The sequence below is a fragment of the Python bivittatus genome, unplaced genomic scaffold (assembly GCF_059951505.1).
Source record: "Python bivittatus isolate LINGU-HERP-01145 unplaced genomic scaffold, Pbiv_v1 ctg000080_np1212, whole genome shotgun sequence".
NCBI lineage: Eukaryota > Metazoa > Chordata > Lepidosauria > Squamata > Pythonidae > Python > Python bivittatus.
In genome coordinates, this window is record NW_028277035.1 from 60,390,668 (window position 1) to 60,402,981 (window position 12,314).

The following is a 12,314-nucleotide window of genomic DNA, read 5'->3' on the forward strand; positions in this document are numbered from 1 at the left end:
AGTATGTGACAGTATCTTTCTAAGTAAGAGATAATTTGTAATAAAAAAATTACTCACGTTTGATTTTCTTCTCTGTGATTGTAAACTAATAAATCCAATAATTTATATGCAAAGCTTTTTGCTTTTTCAGCTAACCCTTGCTTCAAGTCATCACAGTCTAAACGCACCATAGGGAAGTGAGCTATCATTGGTAAGCTCATTATTTCCGTTGAAAGATTTAAAAATTCATCTACAAGCTTCAAAACATAATTATATTCATTATTTTAAATATAGATGCATAACTAAATACAGTGTAAACAATTATCTGGGAGAAAATTCTATTGAACTGATTAGAGCTATTTATGATCAGTTTAGCCTAGATTCATGTAAATAATGTAATTATGTATTAAGATTACTTGCATACAAGTTTAACAATAAATAAAATAAATAAATAAATAAAAAACACACAATTTTCATTATACAAAAACTTGCAGAAACTATTGGTGGTAGATTCATGCAAGTGACATCAAGCCTATTCTAAAATTGCAGCTTCCTACTGATTATGTATACATAATCAAACCATAAAAATATTTTTTTTCCTTCAAGAACTGTTTTACTCATATACAAAATTCAAACGTTTCATACCACACATAATGGAGGTGCTCTGGAACCCACAAAAAGATCCTGAGACCATAAAAAAAGGTGCTGAGGCTCCCATGCAACTCATGGGCCATCAGTTGCCCATGTCTGACTTAAATGAACTAGCTTCCTTATGGTGAAGTGAAGGATGCACTTCTGTCATCAGTGTTGAAGTAAAATTCAACTGCCATTCCAGGCACTACTATACAATCAGGTTGTGGAATTGGGGGGGGGGGGGGCATTTTATCTCAGGAAAAAGCTGAACCTGAGTGCATGAAGCATAATCAAACAAAGCAATTATTCTACCAGCACAACATATTCCTTCCTAGCATACCAAGCTACACATAATAAAGAAACAGCCTTCATTTCTTTTTTTTCGTAAATTATATACAAACCTGCTGTCCTGTGGTTTAATCGGGCAGTTGGATTTGTTTGGTCATAGTACATAGGATATGAAACTAATATTAATTCCATGTCTAGATGCCTGAAACGTAGCACACATACTATATAGTTCAAGGTATCATAATTACTACAACCATGTAGTAAACAGCATGTACGTTCAACAATGTGACATCTATATGTCTTGAAGTCACAGCATTGGTTACCAATAGGCTTCTGGGTGCTATTCAAAGTCCTGGTTTGGACCTTTAAAATACCACATGGATTGACACCAAGGTACCTGTAGGAATGTCTCTCTCAAACAGATTTATTTATTTATTTATTTATTTATTTATTTATTTATTATTTGTTTGTTTGTTTATTATTAAATTAGCCTACCTGGGGGTTTCTTCCCAAGAGGTACTATCCTGGGTCCCCATCTCACATGAGATTGAGGGGGAGGTCCATTCTTAACGGCAGCCCCCACATTATAAAATAGGTAAAAGGAGTCCCACCTTGCTTCCATTTTGAAAACTGTGCAAGCTATCCTATTCCATTGGGCTTTTGATGCAGAGATGAATCTGGGTGCTTGTGTAATTTTGTGTAATTTGTGTAATTTTTAAGTGGATTGATGCTTATTTTCAGTGCAAGCTATCTTGAATCATGAGAAGTTAGAGCAGTATAGAACTGTAAAAAAACCATACAAACTACAAGAGAAGTCTGTAAAGGAGACATATAAATACATTTCTTCAAATCAGGTCGCTTTTTTTCCCCAAAATGCTTATGGTACTCTCATAATAGCTAGAAAAGGGAAATCTGATTGCCAGGGTCAATTTGAGAAAAATGTAATCCAACATACCAGGGAGGAACAATCCATTAACTGTGGTGATCACCATCATGCTTCTTATTCCCCTTAGAGCTCTCAGTGAAGGGGAAGGCCAAAATTTTCAGGGATTCAGGAGGTGTGTTAAGGGGTAAAATGGAAGCTTTAATCCTTACAAAGGCTTAAAGCACCATAACTCTTAAAGATCTTGAAAAAACAGACCAATTTTCCCACTTTGGGAGTTTAAGGATAAAAACTGGAATCTTACCTCTCTGCAAAGGTTAAAGCACAGATTTTGTCTCATAAATCCTTTCCCAAAGCTCAGATGAAAGTCAAGAAATGATTTGCTGAGAAACATGACCTTGTTTTTCAACTTAACTGATATAATTCAAATAAAAGCCAAGGCATTTTACTTACTTACAAAAGCCAGATTTACTTTAGATGTAAATTATACATGAAATTACCTCTGCATATTCATCAAAACTGTGTTCCTCAGCTATAAATGTTTTTATACGGTCATCTGCAGCACCATCTACAAGCCAGCCATACTTTTCCACTATAAGAAAATGAAGAAGAGAATATGACATCAAGTAAAGCAAGCAGAAAATGCTCTCCCCACCCATTTAGGCTTATCTATTGCCTCTGGCATTGTAATAAGCCAATTCATGTGTCAGTGGAATTGTGTGCTGGTCTCTGGTCCTAAATGAATTCTAATTCTCCTACAATAACAATCACCACAAATCAGCAGCAATTTTATTAAGTTTGGAAGTTTAAAGACATAACTTTGTAAAGACTCATTTTAAACCACTCACCATAAGAATCAAAATGTGCTTTTGCATCTTTCAAGTTCTCATTAACTGCTCTCTTCAATACAGATGAAGCCCATGCTATAACATGATCAGGAAGTTCAGTGTCAATAGTTGTTACTATGTTTGTACCTCCCAGCCATGAATGTATTGTCTGGACATTCTATTCAAAAGAAATTTAAGGATTATTTATGGCTTTTAAGAAATCATTTCATAATATGTAATAGCATTTATCTTTATCAGCTTGTTCAGCACAGACTCATAAAAATTACCTTAAACATTAGTGCACTTATCATCTTTACAATAATTGAATATTTCTTAATATGCTTTTATTGAGAGTAAAACTGAATGAACACACTTGAATTGCTTCTGAATAAAGAGAATGACTTCTGAATGAACATACACATGATCATGCTCCGTATCACTCTGCTTCTTAACCAACCTTATCACCTCACTCTTATTTTCTTTCCAGAAACTAGTGAATATTTTCAAATACTGAACTCCACAACAGTTCTGTGGAGCATCCAAGTGTATGAAATGGGCTATTTATGTATCCCTGGCCTTTACAAACCAAGAAGTTTAGAAAGAATTAAATCCTTTTTTATATCAATATGCACTCAGAACTGCAATTTTTGTTCTAGCAGTAGCATCCAGGGCCTCATGGAATAATTTTCTGGAAGAATTCACATTCTTTTCAGTAGTGCTCTGCATACCCACTTCTTTTCATATTTAGATCAGCCTTATTCATAAAACAGCTGAAGAAATCCATTCACATAACAGACCCAGAACTGGACTTTACATTGGGGGAAGTTTCTCCCTCCAGTGACAATGACTTATTATTCCATTTAATAGGGAAACAAGCATTTATTTAGTCTTTTGCACTTCTTCTTAGCTATAGACTAGTAGTTCATAAGAAGTGGCTACTTAAAGTATTTTTCATTCACTTTAAAAAAACATGCTGCTCAATACTGCTTCAAAGAAGGTTTTGATATCACCAGAGCTAGCCAATCACTTCTGTATATAGCTGCTTCTCAATAAACTGATAGAACTGTTTTGCCCTGAATTCAGCCCAGATAGTAATGCCTATGTTTCACCAGATTGTTTCCAGAGCAGCCTCACAATTCAAATAATATTTGTGTTTTAACTATTAAGTGGGGGGAAATTATTTTAATGTCCTTGCATAAACTTGCATGAAAATCATTTAGCATTGGATGTGAGGTTTACAATCATCTGTGCATTACCTGAAAATATAACTGAAATATATGGGAATTATTAGGACTGAGGTATAAGTTATTAAGCAATATTAATTTTACATATTTTATGAGATTAAAGTAAAATAGATGAAACAGAACCTGCAAAGTTTGTGCAATCAAAGTAATAATACATAAGATGGCATCTTCCAGATCATTAAAACTAGGGTAGAAGTCCATTTTCTCATCATCAAAAGTCAATTCCATCTTGAACAAAGGCAGCCATCTTTGATCTTCTAAGTTAAACAACTGCACATAAGCCTCAACAGTTCTTTTCAATAACTCCTTCAGCTAAAAATAATTTAAAAAAAGATTTCAATATATGCAACTAAAGCAATCTTAAGCCCACCCTCTATATTAGCAGTCTTGTTTATTCACAGACTTAAATAATATATGTACATTCTGAAATTTAGAATAAAGCATGAAAATGTACATGGGCTCTTGCAATGATCTCTCATAGATTCAGATTCAAAGATAAATCTTTATTCCTTTCACAAGGCTTTTTGGTACATTAAACAAATAGCTGCATTGAGACTGCACATTTTATGAAGGATCTGAATTATTCTTTTCCTGAAGTGATAGAAAGCAAGAATTCATACTCAACATTCTAGAAGGGGCAAAAATATGACATGAAAAAGAGACCTGATTAGACATAAGAGTAGCCACACAGTTATAGAAAGAATCAACTTGATCAGCTTTCACACCGTCCAGTGCTTCTTTTCTGGTAAACAGATTGATAACCCTTGGGTACCACGTGTTTAGTATCTTTTCTTCTGTTTTTAAGCAATTTATAGACACATCATTTTGAAGGGATTCACAGTCTAGTGGGCCTTTTGACCTGTATTAAAAAGAATTTAAGAAATGAAACTATGTCAAGCAAAACCAAAAGAAAAAATATGGACAACAAATACAAAGGCAATGTACATTTTAATAGTTATAAAAAACCAGAGCCCTTATCTTATTTAAAAGAAAGAAAGTAGGCTCAGGAGTTCTACATATGCACTTTTGTTCCAAATTTAAAACTCACATAAAACAAGTAAAGCCTGCAATAAACTATTATGATGTAGAATGTCAGAATTCCAGGGAACCATGGTTATGTTATTCCAGTTCCACTTCTCAGCTTTTTATATTTTCTACTAATAATCAGTCACATTCAGTGCCTACTGAGCATATTCACTCTTTGTTAGAATTCAATGAGTCTAAAAGTATTCAATAAGAATTTTAAAAACTGTGCAATTAGTGATACATTTTTACACAAAGTAATATAAATGACAATTTAATAATGCAGTGTACCTAATTAGAATTATACATATATTCTATGTTTAGAAAATTAATTCAAGAATTATAAATGTTACCTGAAACCAGATATGTCTACTATAAGTAACTTGGAAAATGTTTTGTAACCGATTTCGAGTAAAATTCTTAAAGTTGGATGGAGAATATGTAAATTTTCAAGAATCTGTTTTCTTGCTTGTATAAAACTTTTATGCCATGGCCTAGAAAAGTCTAATCCTCTGCAAAATAAACCAAATGAGTATATTAAATACATGTTAAAAAAAAGAACAATATAACTTTGATTAACAGACAACAGGGAAATATTTTTCAGCCTTAAAATCTCTAACAGTCTGGTTTTAAGATTCCACTTCTTTACTTCAGCAAAGCCTCTAGTGTATGATTTTATTAATATAATTTACTCACACAGGTTCAACTGGCAAAGGTCCTTCTTTCTCATATTCAAGCAATTTTACTTCAGGCTTGACAAGAACACTTCGCACTGTGATATATTGGAAATGTGTTATGTATTAGGAAATACTATTTAAAAGTAATTTTAAAAATTATATTTAACTTCAAGGACTATTCAAAGCATTACAGAGATATCTCTGGTATTTTGAGAAACAGCCTATGCATTCTATATTAGTATGTTACTGTTATAAAAATCATTTTTAAAAAAAGCTTTATGTCCAACAAAATGATTAATCTTGATTTTGTTTTTAAAAACATGTAAGTCAAGAACATAGAGGCTAACAGTATGCTTTAGGGATATCAAATACTAAATTCAGTCCTGGATCAAGCCAAGATTCTACCATCAAACAGCAGTCATAGAAAACAACTGAAAAAAAGCCTCATTCAGGCCTTAAACCCCAGCCTACAATATGTTTATCTTTCTGACAAGATTGATGAATAACTAAGATGATATATGCATAGTGCTATATATAAATGCTAACTATTGTTAATATATAGGCAAGTAACATATTAGCATGCTTTGAGAAAAATTGACAAAGAAAATATCTCTGATAGAATCAGATATCAATATAGTTTTTGCTACCTAATCCAGAAGTACAAAGCTGAATTATGTGGTTTATGATGTACAAAAAAAATATAGAAAAATGTAAGAGAGAAAGAGTATTATTGTAACATAATACTGTTAGTGGAACTTACCCATGTATCTCTTCATACTCATTTCATAATCATTTGTTACCTCACTTAAGAGCTCTTCGACCAGTTTCTCTCTATTCTTGCCTTCCATGAGAGCTTGAGGTACCAATGTGAGCATGGAGACTAACCACTCCTGCTGAATAGGTACCACTGGATTACTTTCAACACATTTCTTCATAAAGAGATAATTGTTCTGAAATGACAACGTGATTATGTAATTAAGTAAAACAAATTATTTTTATTGTTTGTGATTTAAAAATATAAATTCTAATATTACTTTGAAAGCTTATCCTCATGTCCCACACTCTGCAGCATGAGGATGTCTTGGTAGCTGTTGTATGATATTGGCTTTGTCTCCTTTGTGGCCTATTGCTGAAACAGCCTAATTACAATTCTTTCAATTTTAAGGCAAAGTTTTCAAAGTTGAGATCAATGAGATCAAAAGTTACAGCCCTAAAAAAGATGGCCTGGGTAAAACAGTAGCTTTCCCTGCCCAGCCTCCCAGGAATGAACTTATTGTTGTCATCCCATGCCAAACAGAATATGTATAGCGTTGCTTGCTGACTGATGTTCAGTATTTTTGGTCTGTATACACTGCAAGCATAATCTAACACAAAGAAAGCAATATATATGAAAAAGGACTGACAAATGCTACTTTTCTATTAGTTGTATAAATAAACATCTTTTAGAAGCTCTTACACAGTTTAATCAGAATTCTTAATTAATTCTTAATTAATGTAACATGTAAACCTCAAAAATAAATGAATACTATTTTAAAAAATCAGAAATTCATGTTACCCATATTTTAATCAAAATCTTTATGATTAGGCTACCAAAATAATGTGCTAGGCTAGGATACATTAATAGCTATCAACTTAGTTACATTAATAAAAATATAGAGCATCTTTATTATTTATATGTTAGTTCTACAGATAAGGACCAACAAGTACTATGAATATCGGCCGCATTTCCATATCTTGTAAATCTTATAAAGTTTAGGCAACATGTTAGAATCATACGACTGGTCTTTTAAAAATCCTTAAATGCTTCACTTACTCTTATTTGTTTCTGTTCACTGTTCATCTGTTGAAAAAAAAAGTAAGAAAAGATCACAAAATTGAATGAGAAATAATTTAGTTTTAGTGGTAGCCAGTGAGGAAATCTACTGATGGAATGAATGGAAGTTGGAAGTGGGACTTGAATACTTCTTACTGAAAATCTGGAAAGAGGTCATTTTAGTCAACACAATGCCAGTAGGTAGTCATCTGGCTAGTAGTATGGCTTCTGATCTGTACGCAAAAATCAGGACAACCATTAGATGGGAGCAAAGAGACTGAGTTCTCTCTGGTAGGAATTGCTTGCAATAAGAAAATGAATATACTGTACACACCATGCTGAGAAAGCACCTGTTTCCATTGCCTCCTAGTGATTAGTAGTAATAGTCTATTTCCAGCTGAGATTAGCTTGCAATAGCAATGATATTATGCACTGGAATTATTACTTCGTTGTAATCCAAGATTTTTTAATTATATATATATACATACACACACACACACACACATATAAATATGCATTTTAATTACATGTATTATTTTTATAGCCTTCTGGTTTAAAAGAAATACTTGTGTCCAAGATTCAATCAGACTAAGCCATAACTTTTTACAGCTATGCAATAAATGAATATTCCTCCTGTTTTGCATTATTGCTCATATCTATTAGTGTGGCTCATTCAGCTAGTATAGATCTGCAAAAAGAAAGGGAACTAAGCAGAGTTCTCATGGTGAGAAAAAAGACCAGGTAAGGAAATGTACAGAGATTTACGGCAATATGATTTTGGATCAAAGAATCAGCCTTTAGAAGTAACCAACTAATTCCTGACCTAGAAATTATTATAAGACATGGCAGGAAACTATACTTTATGTATTTATTTTATCTATTCCACCTTTCTACCCTGAGGGCCTCAAAATGGCTAATATGAATTCCATGAAATAGATCTTAGTTATTTCCAAAGTTCAGTGGAACTATTTATGTAGTAAAAGTGGAATATTCAAAGGCAAGGAGCCTACTACTTGTCAATGTCTGTCCAAAGAACGGTACCTATGGGACAAGTAGAATACCCATGCATATATATAAAATCCCATCCTAATCACTTCTAATACTTAAAGCACTAACAGTGATAGCCTCAACAGTGATTATATTGCTTATACTAATACAAAAACCTTCTGCAGGTTCCTCTTCTGCTTAAGTGAAATCATCTGCTACCTAAGGCTATGGAAATTTTATAAATTATTTACATGCAGGCCCAAGTCTCTTTGAATAGGATTGAAACAGATCCAATGGCAGGATTTATACAACACTAACCTATGATTTGTTGACCTGTAGTTTGTTGAATGAACTACAATATTAAATGAAAACCAAACAAACCACATAATGGCTTAGTGCTACGTATGAACCAGTCAGGGAGTTGTGTCCCGTTTTTTTTCTCTTCCTGACGGCAAAGAGCTGCAGATTCCCTCACACCAAAACTTCTTATTTCTTTGAAACTACCCCTCAGTTTGTTCAATTGTTTGTTGAAACCTCCCCACAGAATTTGAGCTCCAGTTTATCTTATTTACTGACAGGGTTTATACATAACTACTTGAAAAGCACAGGCCTGGTACAAGTTTTTCATAGGATAAATCTGATCCAGTAAAGGAAAAGAAGATGGATGCAGACTGGGTTGAATTCAAGCAATTAATACGCTAGCAGTTTATTGTGCCTCAAAACAACACAGACTGATGTGGCAGTGCTGTAAAGAAAAAGAAAACTAAAAAAACCCCCAAAGTATGATAATATATATACTGAAATAAAAACTTACAGTATAAGGCAATTGTGGAGCAACAGGCTCAGGTTCTCTGTTAAGAAATTCTTCCATGCTCGTTGTATAATCTTTTGTGGCAACATTAATTCTGAAGTAAAATGAATAAAGTATAAAAAATTGTGAACAATTTTTGAAAAGAAATATAAAATGATTAAAGAAATACATCAGACTTATATCTATTTCTTACCAAGACTGTTACATACTGAATGGACTAACATTCAAACACAATCAAACTAAATCACTTAGATGTGAGAAGGATTAGCTATTTAATTACTTATAATTTATTCTTTTACTCCTGCTATAAATGTTAGTTCCCCTCAAGTCCTCTTATGCTGTGTCATTGTGGTGGTGGAGGTGGTGGTGGGATGTTCCTGGGAGGGATGAACAAAGAAGACCAGGAGTATATGCCAAGAGTATATATTCCAAGCAGGGTCACCCAAGGGATGAAGGTCAACCTAGCTGCCCAATTAAAACAAGCTGACACCTATACTGGGTAGTAGCAATATAGGAAGATGCTGGAGGTAGATGATCACTTTAGTGACAACAAAGGCATAATTATATATTGCATGGGAGAAGACAATGGTAAACAACTCCTGTATTTTACCAAGAAAACCACATGGATAGACAATATAAAGTGATCAATGATAAAGTGCCAAATGATGGTCCCTCGGGTTGGATGGCACTCAACATACTACTGAGAAAGAGCTGAGGATCTTTTGGTGGTGTTTTAATGTTATGAAGGCTAAATTAAAGCCTTCAGGATATCTAGTTGCTGATGTTGCCATTCAGGAAAAGAAAATCTAAAGCTGCAAGGACAGTGGGAACATGGAGCATTAAAAAAAAGAGTCATCCTCTGAGGGAGATGGGCAGCATACAAATTTGATAGATAGATAGATAGATAGATAGATAGATAGATAGATAGATAGATAGATAGAATGAATGAATGAATGAATGAATGAATGAATGAATGAATGAATGAATGAATGAATGAATGAATGAATGAATATGGGAAATATAAAGACAGCCAAAGACCAAGAACAAAGACCAAGAAAAAGAGGAAAGTAAACTGGATGTCAGAACAAACCGGAAATTGCCAAGAAGAGAAGCCAAGGAAGAAAAAGATCTCAGGAAAGAACAAAGCATTTCAGACAGCTGTTAGGGGAGACAAGAAGCAGTATTACAATGACATTTGGATGGAAAGAGACGTGGAAAAACAAGGTAAATGTAGAAGAGTAAAGAGATGACCTTGAAGAAAATATTCAGCAATCTTTGAAAAAACATGAACTTTACCCAGGAAAATAGGAAGGCATGAGAAAGAAATGCAAGATTGCTCTGCTGTGACTCTCTATGTTATAAGAGGGATGGAAGGAGAAATGCTGTCAGGTTTTCAAGATCCTGTTGTATTATAACTTATATCAATAGAGTTCTAATATTTCTTGTGGTGTCTGTTTCTTTACCTAGGTCTACCATGAAGGGCTGACAGAAAGTCTTCCAAAAGATCTCCAAATTCAGAAGGAGGCTCCAATCTTGAATTGGTATATTAAAGGGTGCCAATGGACAGATTGTAACTGATTCCAAGAAGATCAAATGAAGATGGATTGAGTATACTGAAATTATGTACAGCAGGGATGTCAACCTTAGGAGGTATTCCCTACATATAAGAACCTCTGGTACTAGAAGGTGAAGTTAAATCAGCACTCCAGCCATTACCAAGTCAGAAGGCTATAGAAATTGATGGAATATCTACATAAATAAGGGAAGCAATAGAGGAAGAATCAAAAAAGTTTCTAACCAAACTATGATAGTAAATCTGGAGAATGACACAGTGGCCAACAGATTAGAATAGGTCAGCCTATATACCAATATCGAAGAAAGGAGACTTAACAGAGTGTGCAAACAATCACACAATTTCTTTAATTTCACATGCTAGCAAAATAATGTATGGAACACCCAACACAGATTAGAGCCCTACATGGAAAGGAGGGTGTCAGATATTCTAGCTTGCTTTAGAAAAGTCTGAGGAACAAGAGACGTTATTGTTGATGATCACTGGATAACTGAGAAAGCCAAAAGATACCCAAAATAAGTTAGTATGAGCTTCACTGAGAATAAAAGGCCTTTGATTGCACTGACCATGTCAAGCTGTGGAATGTGCTTAGGAAAATAGGAGTCCCAGAACATCCCACTGTCCTCATGTGAAATCTATACATAGGACAAGAAGCTACAGTATGGATGGAACATGGCAAAGCAGACTGGCTCCAGGTTGGCAAAGGAATGAGAAAAGTCTGTATGCTCTCTCCTTATTTATTCAAACTATATGCTGAATATTAAGGGAAGCTGGATTGGAAGAAGATGAGCAAGTTTTTAAAACTGGAGGAAGAAATATCAGTAACTGGTGCTATGTTGGTGACACTACTCTGATAGCTGAAAATGCAAGTGATCTGGAAACTAGTAATGAAAATCAAGAAGCACAGTGAAAAAAATAGGACTATGATTAAACGTTAAGAAGACTAAAGTTATGACAAGTCCAGCAACCAACCTTAGAACTTCTGCCTTTTAGAATCAGCTATCAGTAGTAAAGGGACTAACCGTCAAGAGATATGCCTCAGAGTAGCACTTGAAAGGGTAGCCATAAAGGCCTTGGAAAAGATATTCAGATGAGATGTGCCTATAATTACAAAGATCAGAATTGTGCAAGAAATGGTTTTCCTTCTGACAGTCTATGGAAGCGAAATTTGGATTTGAAGGATCAGGATAGAAAGAGTATTGCCGCTTTTGAACGTTGGTGTTGAAGAAGACTTCTGAGAATACCATGGATAGCCCATAAAACAAACAAATGGATCATTGAATAAATCAATCCAGAGTTCTCACTCAAGGCACAAATGATCAGGCTCAGATTATCATGTTTTGGACATACCACGCAAAGATGTAGCTTCCTTGGGAAGACTGTAAGGCTGAGAAAGGTAGAAGGAAAGACAAGAGAATGACCAACAGCAAGGTGGATAGATTCAGTTGCAGCAGCAGTGGGTATACTGTTGGAAGACCTAAAGGACTGGTTGGGATAGATCATCCTGGAGAAGGTCTATCTATGTGGTTGCTCACAGTTGATGTCACAAAATCAATCAATGATGTTAATGGCTGAC

The 12,314-nt window shown here is 34.3% G+C and overlaps 1 protein-coding gene across 1 annotated transcript in view; it reads right to left on the reverse strand.

The window, feature by feature from the left end:
* DNAH12 (dynein axonemal heavy chain 12) overlaps positions 1 to 12,314 on the reverse strand; it is a 117,864-nt gene that overhangs the window by 104,991 nt on the left and 559 nt on the right. The window contains exons 2-11 of the mRNA XM_088134789.1: positions 9,169 to 9,259; positions 7,368 to 7,394; positions 6,315 to 6,504; positions 5,574 to 5,649; positions 5,231 to 5,389; positions 4,518 to 4,713; positions 3,978 to 4,166; positions 2,632 to 2,788; positions 2,284 to 2,375; positions 58 to 236 (exon numbers count right to left, since the gene is read on the reverse strand). Coding sequence (XP_087990915.1) covers positions 58 to 236; positions 2,284 to 2,375; positions 2,632 to 2,788; positions 3,978 to 4,166; positions 4,518 to 4,713; positions 5,231 to 5,389; positions 5,574 to 5,649; positions 6,315 to 6,504; positions 7,368 to 7,394; positions 9,169 to 9,259 — 1,356 coding nt within the window. The remainder of the gene's footprint in view (positions 1 to 57; positions 237 to 2,283; positions 2,376 to 2,631; positions 2,789 to 3,977; positions 4,167 to 4,517; positions 4,714 to 5,230; positions 5,390 to 5,573; positions 5,650 to 6,314; positions 6,505 to 7,367; positions 7,395 to 9,168; positions 9,260 to 12,314) is intronic.